Source organism: Phascolarctos cinereus, unplaced genomic scaffold, assembly GCF_003287225.1.
Source record: "Phascolarctos cinereus isolate Bilbo 61053 unplaced genomic scaffold, phaCin_HiC Scaffold_5;HRSCAF=322, whole genome shotgun sequence".
NCBI classification, from domain to species: domain Eukaryota; kingdom Metazoa; phylum Chordata; class Mammalia; order Diprotodontia; family Phascolarctidae; genus Phascolarctos; species Phascolarctos cinereus.
This window is the reverse complement of record NW_027555958.1, coordinates 178,662,564-178,681,782: the sequence shown is the minus strand read 5'-3', so window position 1 is coordinate 178,681,782 and position 19,219 is coordinate 178,662,564. Positions and strand designations below refer to the sequence as shown.

The 19,219-nt window shown below is 39.4% G+C and overlaps 1 protein-coding gene and 1 long non-coding RNA gene across 2 annotated transcripts in view; both read right to left on the bottom strand.

The window, feature by feature from the left end:
- Positions 1-19,219, bottom strand: part of LOC144457571 (uncharacterized) — a 51,126-nt gene that overhangs the window by 17,816 nt on the left and 14,091 nt on the right. The gene's annotated exons all lie outside the window — the stretch shown is intronic.
- Positions 14,768-15,631, bottom strand: GJB7 (gap junction protein beta 7). Its single transcript, XM_020976289.2, is given in 1 exon segment — positions 14,768-15,631. A coding segment is annotated over 1 exon segment (864 nt).

Genomic DNA, 19,219 nt, shown 5'->3' with positions numbered 1-19,219 from the left:
AGTAAGGGAGGACAAAGCTACTTCCCAGCCTGAAGTGAAGCAAAGCACTAGTAACAGCCATCATTGTGTTTTAAATGGCTGTTGTGTAAGAATTTCAAATAAAAAATGTATAGTTTTGATAGAATATTGTGTGCGTGTGATTATGGGTCTTTGGAGTTTTTTGTTTTTGTATTTTTCCTATACAAAGTCAGCATACCCCACTGCCACTGAAAGAAAACCAGAGGTTATTGGAAGCAGGTAATCTGTGTTAGGATTTTTAAAACCTATAGACTGCCTGGTCCCTCAGGCACCCCTCCCCCTTAACTGATCTGTCAGTGTTATCTATTACAGTCTGTCTTGATCCTAATTTCATTTCTCTGTTGAGGTGATAATGTGTATGTACTGTATTATCCTAGTTGTTTAATTTTTATTCTTTATGGTAAGTTATGGCAAGTACTTTATCAATTATCCTTAAATTTGGTCATTGTTTTGCATGGTTAAGGAATTCACCATAACTGGGAGATAAGGAGGAGTAGGAAGCTAGAGTGGAGTTAACATCTTTCTCAGTCCTGGTCTGGACATGTATTTGCTTTCATATTTATAACTTGACCAGTGTACATTCAGGGCACCAACTTGGGTTCTTGCTAGGTTCAGGTTATACATCCAAAATACTGTTTAAAATATACTATCAGACCTGAGTGACCTATCTGCCTGTTGGTTTTGCTGAACTGCTGTTTTTCTTTGGCATAAAGGATGACTCACTGGGTAGGAGAGAGTAGAGGGATATGTTCATAAATGAAGGTAATGTGCAAATAAAATCAATAAAATATTTCAAGAATTTAAGCATGATGAGTTAAAAAAAGCACGGTCATTGGAGTTTGAATACAACTTTGCTATTTACTAAGGTGTGTGATGACCATGTCACTTAATCTCTCTATGCCTCATTTCTTAATCTGTAAAATGAGAGGGTTTGACTAGCTGGTGACTTCTAAGATCCCTTCTAATTCTTAGTCAAGAGTACTTCCATGCTTTGATACAATACTTACGTACTTACAATACAATAGAATAAAGAGCACTTAGTTATCATCAGTAGAAGGTAGCCTGCCATAAGATAACTATTTATCAGTGAAGAATAGAAAGGAAAGCAGGACACCTGGGAAGCTAAAACCAAATATGCATTTGGAACAAAATGAAGTCCAAAATTTTTATCCTTTTGTCTACTGGAACCCCTTTCTCCAGTCTTGTTTTTACTAGACTTGTACTGATTTGCCCCCCACCCAAAAAAGGAAATGAAGTCCCCTTTTGAACAGCAATCAATCAGTAAACATTTATTAAGCACCTACTTGTGCTCTCTTAAAATATGCTAAGCTATAGGGATACAAAAAGAGGCCAAAAAAAAAGTCCCTGCCCTCAAGGAACTTACAGTCTAATGGGGAAGAAAACATGCATATAGATATCTAGAAAGCAAACTATATATAGGGTAAATAGGAAATAACAGTGGGAAGGCATGGAATTGAGAGGGATTGGGGAAGCCTTCTTATAAAAGGAGGGATTTTAGTTGGAACTTAAAGGAAGCCAGGGTAGTCAGAGAAGAGAAGCTTAGGGTCTTAGCATATAATACAGAATGTTAGAGATGGAATGGACCTTTAAGATTATTTAGTCTGATTGCCCCTTTTATAATCAAGGTAACAGACCAAGAATGATCAAGGTTGCAGCAAGTGGCCAAGACTGCCATATGCTTTCTATTATGTTATCCTGACTGATCTTTACATGGTGCTGTTAGGGTAGCATTAACTCATTGTTGGAATTGTAGCTCTATTTTTTATCTATCTTTATTGGTGAAGTATAGAATCAAATTTTGGAGGAAACCAACCTGTATGCTGAATTGACTTGATGTGATTTTCTTTGTTACGGTATGTACTGGGAAGTGGCCACTAGGTGGCAAAATAACATTGAAAATACACTTCATTTAAATTGAATTAATCTTATTTAATTACAGAGATTTTCACAAATCCCTGGTTTAAGGGACATGCACAATTCATTTTTTAATAACTTTCAGCACTGGCGTTTTAGGATAACATGAGAAGTAAGAAGGCATAGTACATAAACAACTGCATTATTAGCTTTGTGACCTTGGGCCAGTGCTTAACCTCTCAGTGCCCTAAGCAGCTCTCAGATTCTAAGTTGCTACAAAGGTATCACCCTGAGCTGGTAGTTTCTTCACCTGGGTTTGCCTAAACTAATGAAATTACAGGTCCAGTCCCTATCCCTTTTGGGATAAATTGAACACGTTCAGTTTTCAAGAGTACTGTCCTAAATGAATTAAGGTCATTAGTTGTTGGTCTGTTTCAAGATGCATAGGCCAGTAACCGTGGGTACATATGACAAAGGAGTGGAATGTTGGGTAGATTTTTATGCAGTAGTTTGTGTATCTTACCAACATGCTAAGTGGGACCCTACTTTAGTAGAATCCTACTTCATAGGATTGAAAGCTGAGCAGAATCTTAGAGATAGAATCTAGTACAATTTCATTCTACAAATGCAGTTACAGACTACAGTCAGAATGTCAGTGTGACTTCCTTAAAGCCACACAGGTAGTAAGAGTTGGAATTTGAAACCAGATCCCCACTTCTCCAAATCCAGTCATCTTACCACTTTGCCATGCAACTTCCCTATAAATTTAGCCCAGTAGTAATTTCTGCCCTGTGGAGCCATGCAAAATAAGTCTCATGACAGTCCTTCAAATAGTGACAGTTAAGTGATATCTCCTTAAGTGTTTTCCAGGATAAATATCCTTAATGCTTTCAGGAAGAGAAAAAGAAGAAACCACTGTTCATATAAGTGTTAAACTTCTCAATTAAGTATTTATTAAGCACCTAGTATGTTCCAGATGTTGTGCTAAGCACTAGGGATATAGAGAAAGGCAAAAGACAACCCCTGCTCTTGTGGAGTTCCATCTAATGGGGGATTAAAATGCAAACAAGTACAAACAAGATATATACAGGATAAATTGGTGTTAAGAGGGAAAGAACTAGAATTAAGGCAGCTCAGAAAAGATTTCTCAGCAGATGTGATTTTAGCTGAGACCTGAAGCTAAGGAAGCTTAGAGACAGATGAGGAGGGAAAGAATTCCAGGCATGAGAAAGCCAAAATGCCCAAGATTGGGAAATGGAATATCTTTGAGGAATGGTAAAAAGGAAGCCAGTGTCACATTAAATGGAGGCAGTAAGGTGTAAGAGGACTGGAAAGATAGGAGAGGGCCAGGTAATAAAGAGTTTTCATGCTAGATTTTATATTTGATCCTGGGGGCCATAGGTAGCGCTGGAGTTTGTTGAAAAGGGAGTAGAGGGGCAGCTAGGTGGCACAGTGGATAGAGCACTGGCCCTGGATTCAGGAGGACTTGAGTTCAAATCTGGCTCAGACACAAAGAAAAGGGAGTAGCAGTAAACCTGTGTTTTAGGAAGATCAATTGGATATCTAGGTGGAAGAATGGTCTGAAGTGGAAAGAGACTTAAGGCAAAGAGGTCAACCAGAAAGTTATTGCAATAATCCATGATTTTGAGGGCCTGTATTACAGAGCTGTCAGTGTCAGATAATAGGTGTTACGAAGATAAAATCGACAGGACTTAGCAACAGAATATGTGGGGGTGAAAGGAGTTAAGGATGACTCATAGGTTACAAACCTGTGTGACTAGGAAGATAGTGAATAAGAGGGCAGGATTTGGGGATGGGAGAAGACATAACAAGTTCGGCTTTAGATATAGGGGTTTTGAGATGTGTATGGGATGTCCAGTTCAAGGTGTCCAGTAGGCAGTTGTGAATGTGAGAAGGTTAGAAAAGAGTTTAGGGCTGGACAAGTAGATCCGAAAATCAGCATTGAAACTATAATTGAATCCATGGAGGCTGAAGAGATTACCAAGCAAAATGGTATAGAAGAAGAAAAGGACTTCAGTATACCTACAGTTAGCAATTATGACCTGGATGAAGCTCTAGCAAAGGAGACTGAGAAAGAGCAACCACACAGGTAGGTGAACTAGGATAGAGGAGTGTCTTGGAATCCTAGAGAGAAGATAATATCAAGGAGAAGAGCATGCACCCAGAAAGGTCAAGAAGGATGAAGATAGAGAAAAGTCCATTTGACTTGGCAATTGGTAGATCAAGTAGCTTTGGAGAGAGCACTTTAAGCTCAATAACAAGGTCTGATGCAGACTGTAGAGAGTTGAAAAGACATAAATTGTAGATAGCCTACTCAAGGAGTTTCCTCTCCCTCCTCCCCCCACCATACACAAGAGTTATAGGATGATTCCTAGGCAGAGATGAACAGATCAAGTGACTGAATATGAGAAGACATGGGCATTTTGTAGGCAGTAGAGAAGATAGAGATTGAAATGAGTGGGAATAGAAGGGGCGTAATCTACTGGAAATGATGGGATGGAATAGGATCACCTGTGGTCATGTAGAGTGAATTGATGGGAGAAGGGCCACCTCTTTATATGAAGTAGATGAAGGAGGAGATATTGGCAAAAGGCATCTGAGTGAGATGAGGAGAGAAGAAGAAGGAGCTGATTCAGTGAAGAGTGAGGCAAGGACTTCATCTGAGAGGAGAGCTGTGGGAAACATGAGAAAGGATTTTTAAAAATTTGGAAAAAGTCACTATGGTGAGTGAGATGATCAGTGTTGTAAAAGGATTATCCACATGCTTTCATGATTTTCTTCAGTTTCATTCAGAAACACAGGAGGAAAGCCAGTGGTGAGAATAATTCAAGGCTGAGGGTTGGCAGGGCAAGATTGGCAATTGAATAAGTGGGCAAAAGCCAAGAAAGAAGAGGACAGTGTAGAGTTGAAGTTGAGTCTAGGGTTCAAGATAAGGGGAAGAAAGTATAGCCAGTGCAGGATTGATGGCATAGGAAAGTGCTGAGGAATGAAAGGATTGGAGGTTAACAGTGAGGATAAATAGAGCTTGCAGTTGCAAAGCAGAGGGAGGGGTCAAATGACAATACTGTTGATAAACATAGAAGTGGACATTTGAAGGTAGTGACAAGACTGGAGATATGACCATCTCTGTAACTGGCATGAGGTCATGGGAATTGAGTAAGTTAAGAAACTGGGAAGTTAGGGTCTTTCAACATTTGGATGTTGAAGCATCAGGGCAGGAGATGGGGAAGATGAAAATGCTGAGTGAGGCACCTGAACTCTGAACAAAGAGGGCAGGAAGGAAACAAGCATTAAGTGCCCACTATATGCCAGGCACTGTGTTAAGTACCTTACAAATATCTCATTTGATCCTCACAACTGTGGGAGGTAGGTGTTATTTTCCTTTTTACAGTTGAGAATATTGAAGCAAAGTTTAATTTATCCCAAGTCATAACTAGTCTTCCTGACTGCAGGCAGAGTACTCTATCCACCATATCACCTAGCTATCTGAAAGAAGGGGAGTATTCTGGAAGTTGGTAGACAACAGCCACTACAGTTTTGATTGAATAGTAAATATGGAGTGTTGGTAGTAGAGAGAGAGCCTGAAAGTGGCAAAGTTTGCAAATAGTATTGGAACTCTCCCACTACAAGCAGTGAGTCTAGGGGTATGGGTGAAAGTGTAACTAGTAGTGGAAAAGGTAGCCGGAGAAGCTGTGTTATCAGGAGGGAGCCAGGTCTCAGAGATTGCAGAGAGCACATTGGAAGGGGTGGGTAGCTTTAGAGTAAGACATTGGGTGGGTGAAGGTCCCTCCTTGCTCCCTCCCCCCAGCTAGGTTGATGGGAATGGTAATAAGGGAACTGGCAGTTGGAGATGGAGAAGTGTTTGAATAATGACAATGGGGAGTGGAGGATGAAGAGGTCATGTTGAGATAGGAGTTTATCTTTAAGAATGCATTCCTGTAGATTGTCACCATCACTAGGGTGGTTCTTCAGGGTGGAGTCCTCTCCTGGTGTTAGACAGCAATGTAGAGCTAGAATGGAAGAGCAGAGAGGTGCCCATGTCAGGGCAGACTCGGGCAGATTATCTGTGGAAGTAGCTCAGTAGAGTGGGTATGGAAATCTATCTTACCCTACAGGAAAATAGGGGGGGAAGGGGATAAGAGAGCAGGGGGATGATAGAGGGGAGGGCAGATGGGGGAGAGGGTAATCAGAAGCAAACGCTTCTAAGGAAGGACAGGGTCAAAAGAGAGAATAGAATAAATGAGAGGCAGGATAAGATGAAGGGAAATAGAGTTCATTTTTCATAACATGACTACTATGGAAGTGTTTTGCATGACTACAGATACATAACCTGTATCAAGTTGCTTGCCTTCTCAATGAAGGTGGGTGGGGAGGGATGAAGAGAGAAAATTTGGAACCCAAAGTTTTGAAAACAAATGTAAAAAAAAATTGTTTTTACATGCAAGTGGGAAATAAGATATACAGGACATTGGGGAATAGAAATTTATCCTGGCCTACAGGAAAATAGAAGGGGATGGGGGGGTGGTGATAAAAGGAAGGGCAGATTAGGGGAAGGGGTATGCAGAATTCATGCCATCTTGGGGTGGAGGGAGGGACGAGATGGGGAGAAAATTTGGAACTCAAAATCTTGTGGAAATGAATGTTGAAAACTAAAAATAAACTAATAAAAAAAACACTGAAGGACACAAAGGATTGGGACACAACCCCATAAACAATCAAAATTATTCTCCTTTCCTCTCAGGTGGGAAAATTGTCTTCCTCAAGAGCCTAGAAAATATTCCAGATTTATAGTACTAACCTGGAGTTGAAGCTCCATTGCAAATTTTTTTTTTTAATGAGAAATTAAGAGCCCACCTTCTCTCTTCTGTGGTAGGTACTATCTTCCCTTGTGACTTGCATAGTCTGTGAGACTCATGATACCAAGGAAAAGGATAAATTCAAATCTCCTATATTATGTTGTTCAGTTGTGTCCAACTCTTCATAGACCATAGAACAGTAATACTGTCCATGAGGTTTTTCTTGGCAAAGATATTGGAATGGTTTGCCATTTCCTTCTCCAATGGATTAAAGCAGAGGTTAAGTGACTTGCCCAGGGTCACACAGCTAGTGTCTGAGGTTGGATTTGAATCCAGATCTTCCTGACTGCAAGCCTAGTGCTCTGCCCAGTACTCTATCCACTGAGGCTGCCTCTCCCTTATTATGGATCCCTGCTATACTGATCCTTTTGAGATCTGTTTGTCAATAGTTCCTGCTCTCTTTCCCTTCCATTTAGCTCTCTTTATGTCTCTTTTGTGTGTCATCTCTACTTGACTGTGGTGTGTGTATGTGTGTGTGGTTTACTATTAGAATTTGTTAAAATTAATGCAAATTAGTCATCTGATTGAGCAGATTCTAATTTGGTGAATACTTGTTTGCATAATTGTGAGCTAAAATTTCTCAGACTGACCAATATGTAGTTCAATTCTGAATGCTTAATTCATATGTACTCCTGTTTTCAAGAAAGTTGTGTAAATTGTTGGGTACCATCTGTTGATATTTTGACTAAAAGGCCACCAGGTTACAAAACTCTCGGAATTTATGTAAAAGAAGTACATGCCTTGAAAGCAATCTTGATGAGGGGAAAGGAAGTGTTTTTATTTTTTTTGTTGGTCCAAAAGAAGATATTTTTAGGTATCTCCTAGATAATGGAAAACTAAGCTGCTGTCTACTTTAAACATCAACCTAACTATATAAAAAAATAACATTTCAGGCAACTAGTTTTTTCTTTTTGCTTACACAATGCGACATCTACTTTCATTGATTTTTCCCATGATAAATTGAATTTTTTGTGGATTTAATCATCAATGTAGAAATCACCTGAAATACTATGTTTATACAGGAGTAGGTACTGAGTTGATTTTGCCATTCATCTCCTTTTTCTTGCGTAATGCAGCTGTTAATCTTTAAACAAAATTAATTTAATTGGGAGCAATGTGTTCTAGCCAAGAAGCTTAGTTTATTTGGAGCTGCCTTTAATTTTCCACGAAAAAGCAAATCTCAAGTTACTCCACTTTAGCTTAGAAAATTAAACAAATGCCAATTTAATGAAAGCAACCTTGACAATTCAGGGATTTAGTGTTTCTTTTGGTCAGAGGGGATTGATAGTTATCAGTTTAGTTAATAACATATTTAAGGCTGTGGAAATTGCATTGTTGATATGGCCAGCATTCTGGTTCTTTCAACTTTTGCCCAACCACTTTCCTGATCTATAAAGCTTAGTGGTGACCTTTCCGTAGGCAGTGAAAGTCTTTACAGTAACTTCATCATCCTTTTAACATTGTCCAGGTCAACCAAGTAGTTGGGATCCCAAAATCTGCCCATCTGCCTTACTGCCCATTTCCCCTGTGATATTTTGATAATGAAATCCAGAAAGAAAAAGGCTCTTAGGAAAAGTGACATTTAATTTTTTTTTCTGCATTTGGAGTTTTTCCCTTTTCCATTTCTACTTACACTGTCACGTTGTCTTCCTCAATGCAGAAAGTTCTGTCTCCATGGCTAGAGAAGAAACCATTGCCTCATTGTTAAAGAGGTTAAGGTTTGTTAACCTTAACCAAAGTAAGGATCACACTGTATTGTCACTCAAAAGCTTATTTTCTAACAGGGTACATGTTCATAGCATGATATTTTAAAAGATTAATATAAATATTCATATACAACAAAGCATTTGCCTTTGAGAGCAGGAACTGTTTCATTTTCATCTTTATATCTCATGCCTAGCACAGCACATGGCACATGGGAGGCACTTACTAAATGTTTGTTAATTAACTGATTGGTCTATCACGTTATAGGTAAGTTTGTGAAGGAATTTTCATTAGGATTATAATGCAGCCTATCACCTATAGTCATTTCTTGCTGATTGATCACAGAGTTATGGAACCTCATATTCAGAGGTCATCTAATTCAACCAAGCCCCTGCCCAATGAACAAAAAGTATTTGGTTTCTGATATTGCCATGACCTCATCAAACTACCAAAATAACACGATAATAACAAAGTAAAAAGTCCAGGTCTCTTGCATCCCATGGTCAGACTTTAAGTCTCTTACCACTTGGGGCCATGTCCAAAATCCTGTGTTCCAAAAAGGTAGCATTGCTTCTAAGGAAAAAAGGAAAAAAAAGGAATTCTCACTACACAGACTGCATGGTTCTCCTGTCCGTGGCTTTCTGGTTAAAAGCATGTGTTCTCTTGCTACTCCAGGGCTGGGTCCAGGAATTTTCAGTACTGCGTCACTGCTTATTGCAATCTCTAGGCATTTGGCTACCTAGTTTAGTGTTACTGTCTCTCCAAGGCTGGCATGTCGTTAAGATCTTGAGGTTCACATATGCAGGATCCTTGAGGCAGGATATAACCCCCACCTCAATTTGTTCCAATTAGAGTAGAGGATGACAAGGAAGCAAACTATGGGTCTTACGAGCAGCCAGCACTGCGAGACATTTTAGAATCTGCAGCTCTTTTAGTATTGTCTTAACTTGGGGGGCAACCTGCTATGAAAACTTCATAGGTATGTTCAACTTGGGATCCCACGGACTTTTTTCCACCTGCTACCCTGATCCTGTTGGGAGTATATTGAAGTATACTGAGAACCGGTCCAGTTGAAGACTAGGGAGAAATCATCTCATACTTTATCCTTCAGGGACCTGCCTCATACAGAACTAAGTGCCCAAATGGGCTTGGGCGATTGTTCCCAGTGTAAAAGTGTATGTACTTCCTTGTTGCTCAGTAATCAAAAGAAACTTTTAAGTTGTCAGTTCTGTTTGATGCTGTGCACAAGTCCTAAAAGCTATGCAGAAATAAGAAAATTTGAACCAAATGAAATACTTGCCTTAAATAACTGATATAAGCATGCTAAGAAAAGTGGTAAAGATGTACTTTTTGTGGGTTAGTGAGAAATTTAAACAGATTCATTATGTTTAGAACAAATGAGTCGAAGGATAATTTGCTACTTTTTTTCCCTAATTATTAAGGGAAAGCTAATGGAGAAAGTGAGATTTCAAGAGCTGTTTGAATGAAGAAAGGAATTGTAATGGGGTTTCAAATCTAACCCTGGATCCTTTATTTCTGATAGTTTAAGTTTCTTGAGGCTAGTATATGATGTCGTATATGATACAAAGTATCTAGCAGAAATTCAATAAATATTTGTTGAGTGATAAAAACACAATAAGGATGAGAAGTGAGTCGGGTTGTTTTTTTTTTTTTCTAGTCTATCTTTATCCATTGAATCCTTCTCATGTGCTAACTCCTATTTAGCTATGGAAACAAAACTGAACCACAATCCACACTACCCAGCAATCTTTTAAATACTGTCTAATGTCTTATTCTTAGACTATATTTCTCTTGACTTTTCTTCATCCCTGACACTGTTAACCAGCCTGCTCACCTAGATACTCTGTCCTTCCTCAGCTTTCATGGCTTTTATCTCCTGGTTCTTGTCTTTTGGTTCTCCTCCTGCATGTACAACTTGTACTTTCCCAGACTCTTTAGCTGAATCATCATCAATTTCATGCTTCCTGTATTATTGTGGTTGTCCTCTCAAGCATCTGACCTGGGGCTTCTTCCCCTCTCCCTTACTCCCTATATCCAATCATTTGCCTGGTCTTGTAAATTCTACTGCAACAACATCTCTTCCCTCTGTCCGCTTATGCCTACCACAGCAGTTCAGGCCCTCATCACCCTTCACTTAAGACTATTGAAATAGCATTCCATCTCCCTTCCCCATTCTTTGCACAGGCTTGTCCCTAATACCTTTAATGTACTCAGAATTACAGGTTTAAATCTGGAGGGGATATTAAAGGTCATCTAATCCAACCCTCCTCATGTAACAGAGGAGAAAAAAACTAAGGCTCAGAAAGGCTGTCAGTGAACATGTAGTAAGCATTTACTATGTGCCAGGCACTGTACTAAGAGCACTGAGAGCTGGGCACACTAAGAAGTATGAGGGGAAGGTCCCTGCCCTCAAGGAGCTCACATTCTAATAGGAGAAAGGACATATAAATAGATACATGTAAGGGGTATGTGTGTGCGTGTGCGTGTGTGTGTGCGTGCGCACATCACCTAAATGGCAGGTAATCTCAAAGGGATAACAGTGGAGGAGAAAAGAAAGGGAAGAGGCAAAAAAGGCCTGCAGAAAGTGGGATTTGAACTTAGTTTTGAAGGAAGCCCAGAGCCAGAGGTTAATGACAGGTTAAAGACAGAGGTTAATGGTGATGGTAACCAGTATTTATATAGCATCTACTATGTGCCAGGCACTGTACTAAACACTTTACAAATATCTTATCTGATCTTAACAGCAGCACTGAAGGAAAACACTTCAGGCATGGGGAATAGCCAGTAAAAGGACAGGTGAACAAATTCTCTGAGGGAAGAGCAAGGCAGTGTTGCTACATCATTGAGTGTGTAGAGTAGGATAGTTACAAGAACACTGGAAAGGTAGGAAGGAGCCAGGTTGTGAAGGGTTTTAAAAAGAAAAGAGGATTTTTTTTTATATTTCTAGAGGCAGTAAAGGATCCTCGAGGTAATAGGGAGCCACTGGAATTAGTGAGTATGTGAATGATGTGGTCAGACATACCACTTAGAAAAATTACATTGACAGCTGAGAGGAGGATGAATTAAATGGTGGAAAGATGAAGCAGAGAGACCAGCCAAAAGGCTATTGTAATAGTTCACATGAAAAGCGATTAAGGCCTGCACCAGGTGAAGACTGTGTGAATAAGAAACAGTCATAATATACAAGAGATGTGGAGGTAGGAATGACAAAATTTGGCAATGGGTTGAATATGTGGGATGAGTACAAGTAAGCTGAGGATGACACCTACAGTATGAGCCTTCGTAACTGGGAAGATGATGAATGTCCTAACAGTATTAGGGACATTTGTAAGAAGGAAGAGGTTTAGGGGAGAAAACATAGGGAGTCCTGTTTTGGACACGTTGAAATGGGACATCTAGTTCAGTATATCCAAGTGGCTGTTGGTGATGAAAGACTGGAGGTCAGGAGAAATGTTAGTCCTGGAAGCATAGATCTAGGAATTATCTTCATAGAGATAATTGAACCAATGTGAGTTTATGAAATCATGAGGCAATACAGTGTAGGGAAAAGAGAGAACTGAAGACAGTGCCTTGGGAAGACTCCCATCATTGGGTGAAAATCCAGGAAATCATTAAAAGAGCAGGGTGACACAGCTAGAAAATGTCAGAAGTGAGATTGGAACCTAAATCTTCCAACTCTAGATCTATCACTCTAGCTTCTCTATACTATACTCCTTCAACCATTTTCTCTCATCTTTTCTGTAAAATTAGTAGCTTCCTTCATTTCTTAGCTCCGGTATTATCTTGTATGGAGCCTTTTCCCAGTTCCCCTAGTTCTCTCTCCCTCCTCAGTTGTTTTCCTTGTCTTTTTATATGTTGTATCCCCCAGTAAAATGTAAGCACCATAAGGGCAGCATCTTTTTCAATTTCATTTTTCTGTCTCCAGTACCTAGCATACTGCTTATTGAATGAATGAAACCCAAAGAGCGTTTGGGAGATATGTGACAGTGTAGCAATAAAAGCACACTTCATTGAAGACAAAGTCAGCTACTGCTCTGATGGCAAATTTTTCAACTTGAAAAGGCTACAAGCCAAGACTAAAGTAGAGGAAGAGTTGGTGCATGATTTTTTGTTCGCAGATGATTGTGCACTCAGGGCAGCCTCTGAAGCTGAGATGCAACAAAGTATGGATTGTTTCTCTGCTGCTTGTGTTAATTTTGGCCTAACAGTTAACACCAAGAAAAATAGGTACTCCATCAGCCAGCACTACACCACCCATATGTGGTTACACTGGTTTAAGCAAGTAGAAAAGTTTTTTTTTTTAAGCTGTGGACGTTTGCTTGCCTTGGCAGTATACTTTCCAGGGTGGTACACGTTGATAATTAGGTTGATGCATGCATTGCCAGAGCTAGCTCAGTGTTTGGGAAGCTCTGAAGGAAAGTATTAGAGAGAAGAGGTATTAGACTGACTTCCAAATTGAAGGTCTTTTGTACTGACCTGTTGTTGTATGTCTATGAAAACTGGATAGTATACCAGTGCCAGGCCAGGAAATTGAATTACTTCCATTTGAATTGTCTTAAGAAGATTCTGAAGATCACCTGGCAGGATAAGACCAGACACTGAGGTCCTTTCTCAAACTAAACTGGCAGGCATTCAAACTCTACTGCAACTATGATGGGCTGGCCACATTGTTTGAATTCCAAATGTATGCTTGCCTAAAAGACTATTTTATGGAGAACTCACACAGGACAAGTGCTCACATCATGGTCAAAACAAGCAATACAAGGACACTCTCCAAGTCTCAAGAGCTTTGGGATTGGTTGTGTGACATGGGACACACTGGCATAGGACTGCCCAGCATGGTGTGCTGTGCTCTATGAGCAAAGCAGAATTGAAGTAGCTCAGAAGAAACACAAGATGTACACATTTAGAGAATCCACTCCAAATGTTCACATGGACTATTTGTACCCGACCTGTGGTAGAGCATTCCAAGCTTGTATTGGTCTGATCAGCCACAGCTGATGCATTATAACTTGACTATAACATCTTAATGTCATTTTGGTCCTTCTCAAGAATGAAGGACGAGGGGCAGCTAGGTGGCACAGTGGATAGAGCTCTGACCTTGGAGTCATAAGGACCTGAGTTCAGATCCAGCCTCAGATCAAACACTTGACACTAAGTTGTGTGACCCTGGGCAAGTCACTTAACCCCAATTGCCTCACAAAAAAAAAAAAAGAAAAGAAAAGAAGAAAGGACGACAACCAACCAACAATTTAACCACTTTGTCCATAGTAGTTGTTGGCTACTAAGCCTAAATGCACTATAATTTGTAATGGCCCAACCACCAGGATTAAAAAAAAAAGCCCTAAAAAAACTTGTAAAGTAGGTAAATTTCGTCCTTGGAGAATTTTCATCACCCATATCCAATATTCCTTTGCTCCCCCTTGTTGACTTTTCCTTGAGTACATCTTTGTTCTGTTCCTGCTAATAGAATACTATTATTTGCTGATAAGGACTTGAGTTGTGATTCCTCCCAACCCTTCTGTTCTTACCTTGTGTCCATGATCGCCTAGACTTTGGGTGTCCCCACTCATCTTTGCCAAATGGTTTGGCTGGGCCAGGTGAGTGGCTTTGACCTAACTTCCATCAAACATTGTGTAAGAGGAATAAATAAATGTAGACCTAGCAAGCTACTTTGAAAAAGTTGCTAACCCGTAATTTATCACACAATAAGAGATTATAGTGAATACCTCTTCTTATCTTCTCCCTACCCACTATGCTACATTGATCATTTACTTCAACAATTTTTAATCACCTATGGGGTAGCTAGGTGGTGCAGTGGATAGAGCACTGGCCCTGAAGTCAGAAGGACCTGAGTTCAAATCCGGCCTCAGATCAAACACTTGACACTTACTAAGTTGTGTGACCCCGGGCAAGTCACTTAACCCCAATTGCCTAAAAGCAAAAAAAAAATTGTAATCACCTACTAATGTGCAAGGCATTGTAAGAAGCATGATCATGATACTTAAATGCTAAAATTTGGAACTAGGGGTATATAGCACATTTGCTTTCAATTTCTTCAGATTACTTGGTAAAAAGTGAGTATTAATGTATAGATAAATAAGAATGAACAAAAGAGTAGCAATATAATTATTATATTCACAACTGAAGATACACTTCACATATCCTTTTCTTTCTCATGTCACCAAATAGAGGCACTTTAGCTGAGATACTCTGGGTTGCAACACAACTTAAATCCTGCTTATGAACATCCTGCAATTCTTTTTGTTTTTTCACTCCTCTTGCAAACCACTTTCTTCAAGTTTCTGAGGGATGCTTCTGGAACAGTCAGAATGGTGCTTCTGGAGCAGATTGGGGGCATTGATCTCATTCCGTGTGACATAGTTAAAGTTGTGACACTAACAAGCTGAGGACCTAAAATTTTGAGTGTATCGTTGAAGACGACATTTAACAAAACTCTTGAAAACCAAATAGCCAGGCTCAGTGATATTCAGCACAATGCACAGACATGATGTGACTAGCAAGAAGTAAAGGAAGATTTTCTTCTCAGTGGGCTTGGAAACAAAGCAGTCCACAGTGTTGGGACAAGGCCTTACATCACATTTCACAAGGTAGGGTACTCTAAATCCATCATACAGATTGTAAAACAAAAGCATGAAGCCAAGTTCAAATCCAGTTTTGAAAACAAGGCTGATGATGTAAGTATACCACAGGCTTCCATCCATGCTACCTGGACTAATGTAAAACTTCTTATTGTGACTAAATTTTTCCCAGCCCTCACAGTAGGCCACATGTAAAACAACCAGAAGAGAAGGGGTGGAGACCATGATCAGCTGTAAGGCCCAAAGCCTAAGCTGGGAGACGGGGAAAAAGTAGTCAAAACAGACATTTTCACAACCAGGCTGCCTAATGTTGCATTGAAACTCCTTCTCTTCATCTTTCCAAATATGTTCTGCAGCTACCCTGTAGGCCAGCAAATGGAATATAAAGACAGCAGCCAGCCAGATTCGATTAACTCCAGTTGAATATTTATTTACTCCATTTAGGAGATCTCTGAGGAACATACATCCAACTCGTGGCTTTTGGTCAAGAAAGGCAAGACTTCTGTGAAAGAAAACAAATTCATTAAGATACATTTATTTCTCTCCTTTTATCCACTACTATTGGAGAAAAGCTGTGAAAGAAAACCCTAACTTCTGCCATTATCTATCTCTGGATGTGGAGAGAGTATTATTGGGGGGGGGGCAATTGGGGTTAAGTGACAGCTAGTAAGTGTCAAGTGTTTGGTCTGAGGCCAGATTTGAACTCAGGTCCTCCTGACTTCAGGGCCAGTGCTCTATCCACTGCACCACCTAGCTCCCCCAAGAGCATTATTTTTTAGAGAACTTTTAGAAAGTAATAGATGATGTCCTGTCTTGCATTGAAGAATGTGGCGGTTGACCCACATGGGTAGTGCCCATGTATAACCTGGCCCGTCTGCTTGAATTTGGTTGGTTGGTTTATTCCAAAGTGCATGTTACCCTTACCTCAACAATTAGTAAAAAGCCTTTCTAATTACTGCCTCTAAAGAAGGAAGTGCTGTGCACATAGACATTAGTGATCCTTATTACCTTCTCATTGCAGATTCTTAACCTCAGACTTCTATGTCCTTTAAGATACTGATCTGGCTGCTCAGAAGTCATAAAGTGATTCAGCAGGACTGAGAAACGCAGAGTTATTTTTTAAATCGTTTTGAGTATTTAAAACTAGTTGTTACTTGGAAGTTGGCGTGACATATTACATTTTAAAATGTATTTATATGAATTTTCATGTTTATCAATGTAACAATTTACACCATAAACTCGTGAACACTTTTTAGCAGCTGGAAACTATGAAATAACAAGGTTAATATACATATATTTTAAGTGGGTTTTTTTCTACTTGGTATTGATAGAATTACCTAGATTCGTTCTCACACTTTCACATGGTATTCCACTCCCACCTCACTATTATTCCCCCCATTCCACAACTATGATCAACAATAGTATATCTGCAAAACATCTAGCCAGAACTAAGGGTCAGGTTTATGGCTGTGAAAGATGACTAGTTTCTATAGGCGTTGAAGCCACACTTTTGTCTTCTCTAACACAGTACTTGGAACAACTGAATTCCATACCTGAATAATAAATTCAACAATTTTTTATTAAGCACCTACTATGGGCAATGTAACAGGGTAGGCACTATGGATACAGAGGTGAAAAAACAGTATTCCTTCCCCTTCAAATACTTTACAATATTACATGGATATAAAACATAAATATAAACGTCCATGATATAAGGTAGAATGTGATTGGAACAAAGTGGAAACCAAGACAAACTGCTGTAGAAGAATTTGAGAGGGAAAAGACTAAGCCAGGGGTTATCAAGGAAGTATTTATGGAGTAGATTTTACCTTGATATGTAACCTGTGACCCTGCACCAAAGTGCTAGATTCACCATAGGGGGCTTCTTACACAATCCCTTTTTCTCTTTTATTACATTCAGCATTTTCCTGGGATTCTTGGCCCATAAAGGGAAAGAACTGAAGATTCCTAAAGAGTCAAGAAGTCTTCCTTCTCCAGGGAAGTATATACGATTGTCACAAATTAGTACTACTTTTGAGGCCCCTTCAAAAAAAGAGTACCCAGAGTTGCTAAAAAGTTGGCCCCTTTCCCATGGACCTGCTCAGTCCACACTACTTATGTGACTGGTCACAAGCAAGGTTCAGATTTGTTCTTTTATATCACATGCCTTGCTGTTCCTTGGTTTCATCTTCTATTTGCTCCAGAACTTCATCGTTCTTCCTGGTACTCCATTGCTGCTGGCTTACATCCCTGTAGCACCTCTGAGACCATGTGTTCTCTCCCTGGCCACATGGTGCTCTAATACATATGTTTCCCAGAAGGGGCCACATGGTTATGCAGTTTTCCTTTCAGTTAACTATAATCTGTATGTAACCATATTTTTGTGCTACATTTTATTTTTGGTTCTAACTCCATCTGTCTGTTGCCCTACAACCTTTTTGAGGGACAAATCCAAGTTCATAAACCCAGTTGTATGAAGTGGACATATGTTAGTTATCTTTAAGATGATATCAATGGACCAAGGAGTACCCAAAATAAAGCAAGTCTACGTCACATCAATGACATCATCAATGTCTGAATGAAGATCTTATCTCTCGTAACTTGTTAAGAAGGCCTAAAACTTGCCAAGAGAATCTCATACTTCATTTAGGAGACACAAGATGGATTCAAAAGAACTTTACCAGTTTCCTCTTATGTATATAAAGGAAAAAAAAGGATTTGAAGAAAGGAAAAGATTCAACAGATATAAATGAGGAATAAGTGCATGGAGCCACAGTCTGTGGGAATACATGGAAATGAGACATGGCATATTGAATTTAGGAGGCATCTAGTAGTCCATTTTGAGTGGAACATAGAGGGTATGAAGGAGGAATGTAAAATAAGGCTAGAAATATTAGTTGGAGACAGATTGTAGAAGCCTTTTTTTAATTCCTCACCATGGCATGTACATTTTATGGTATATACAATAGGGAACCTATGTAGATTTTGAATAGGAAGTACTATGATCACACTTCAGAACCAGGAACATTATATTGGTAGCTCTGTGAAGGATATATTGAGGATAGGAGATACTAGAATCAAAAGGAACAGTTAAGAGGTTATTTCAAAAATACAGGTGAGAGGTACTGGTGGTCTAAACTAGGGGGGTGGGGATTGGTGTGTTTGAAAGATTTTGAAGGTCTTGATAGCTGATTTGATTTAGAAAGGGAATGATCAAATGTGATTCCAAGTTTTTGAGCCCATATGCCAAGGAAGATGATGTTACCATAACAGATAGAGGTAGAAGTAGAGGTACTATAACAGGTAGAGAGAAGATAATGAATTTTAGACATGTTGATGAGATGCTGGAAGGACACCCAAGTAAAGATGTCCAGAAGGCAGTAGAAATGTGGGAGTATAGCTCAAGATTAAAATTCAGGCTGAATAATAGATATGACAGTTATCATTGGCATGCAGATGATGATTGCAGCAATGGAAATTGGTGAGATCACCAAGAAGAAAAGTGTTACAGAGAGATCTTTGGGGATATTCATGCTTAGGGGCAGGAGGAAGATAAATAATCCAGTGAAGGAGACTGAAAAATGTCATTGAGAAGAGAAAGATGTTGAGACAGTGAAAAATAACAAGAAAGCTTAGTTAGAATCAGGACAATACATTATCTGAGAAGAGAGTGGCCAATAGTACCAGTGCTGCAGGATGGTCAAAGATCTGATGACTGAGAAAAATTAATAGAATTTGAGGTAGAACAATTTACACAATGCCCATAGTAATGTAGAGCATTGAAAGACTTCAGAACTCTGATCTGTGTAATGACCAGCAATGAATGTGGGTGAATGATGAGGCATGCCTCCCATATCTTAAAAGATGATAGATTAGAGATGAAGAACAAAATATATGTTTTCAGACATAGCCAATGAATTGATTTGTTTTAACATACCTGTTAATTATTAAGGAGGGCTTCTATCAATCAACAAGCATTTATTAAGTGAATACTATATGCCAGGGAATGTGATAGATGCTAGGGATACAAAGACCAAAAAAAAAAAAAGGAGTGATCTCTACTTTCAAGGAGCTTACATTGTACTGGAGATGACACGAGTAAGACAACGTGTGTGTCTATAC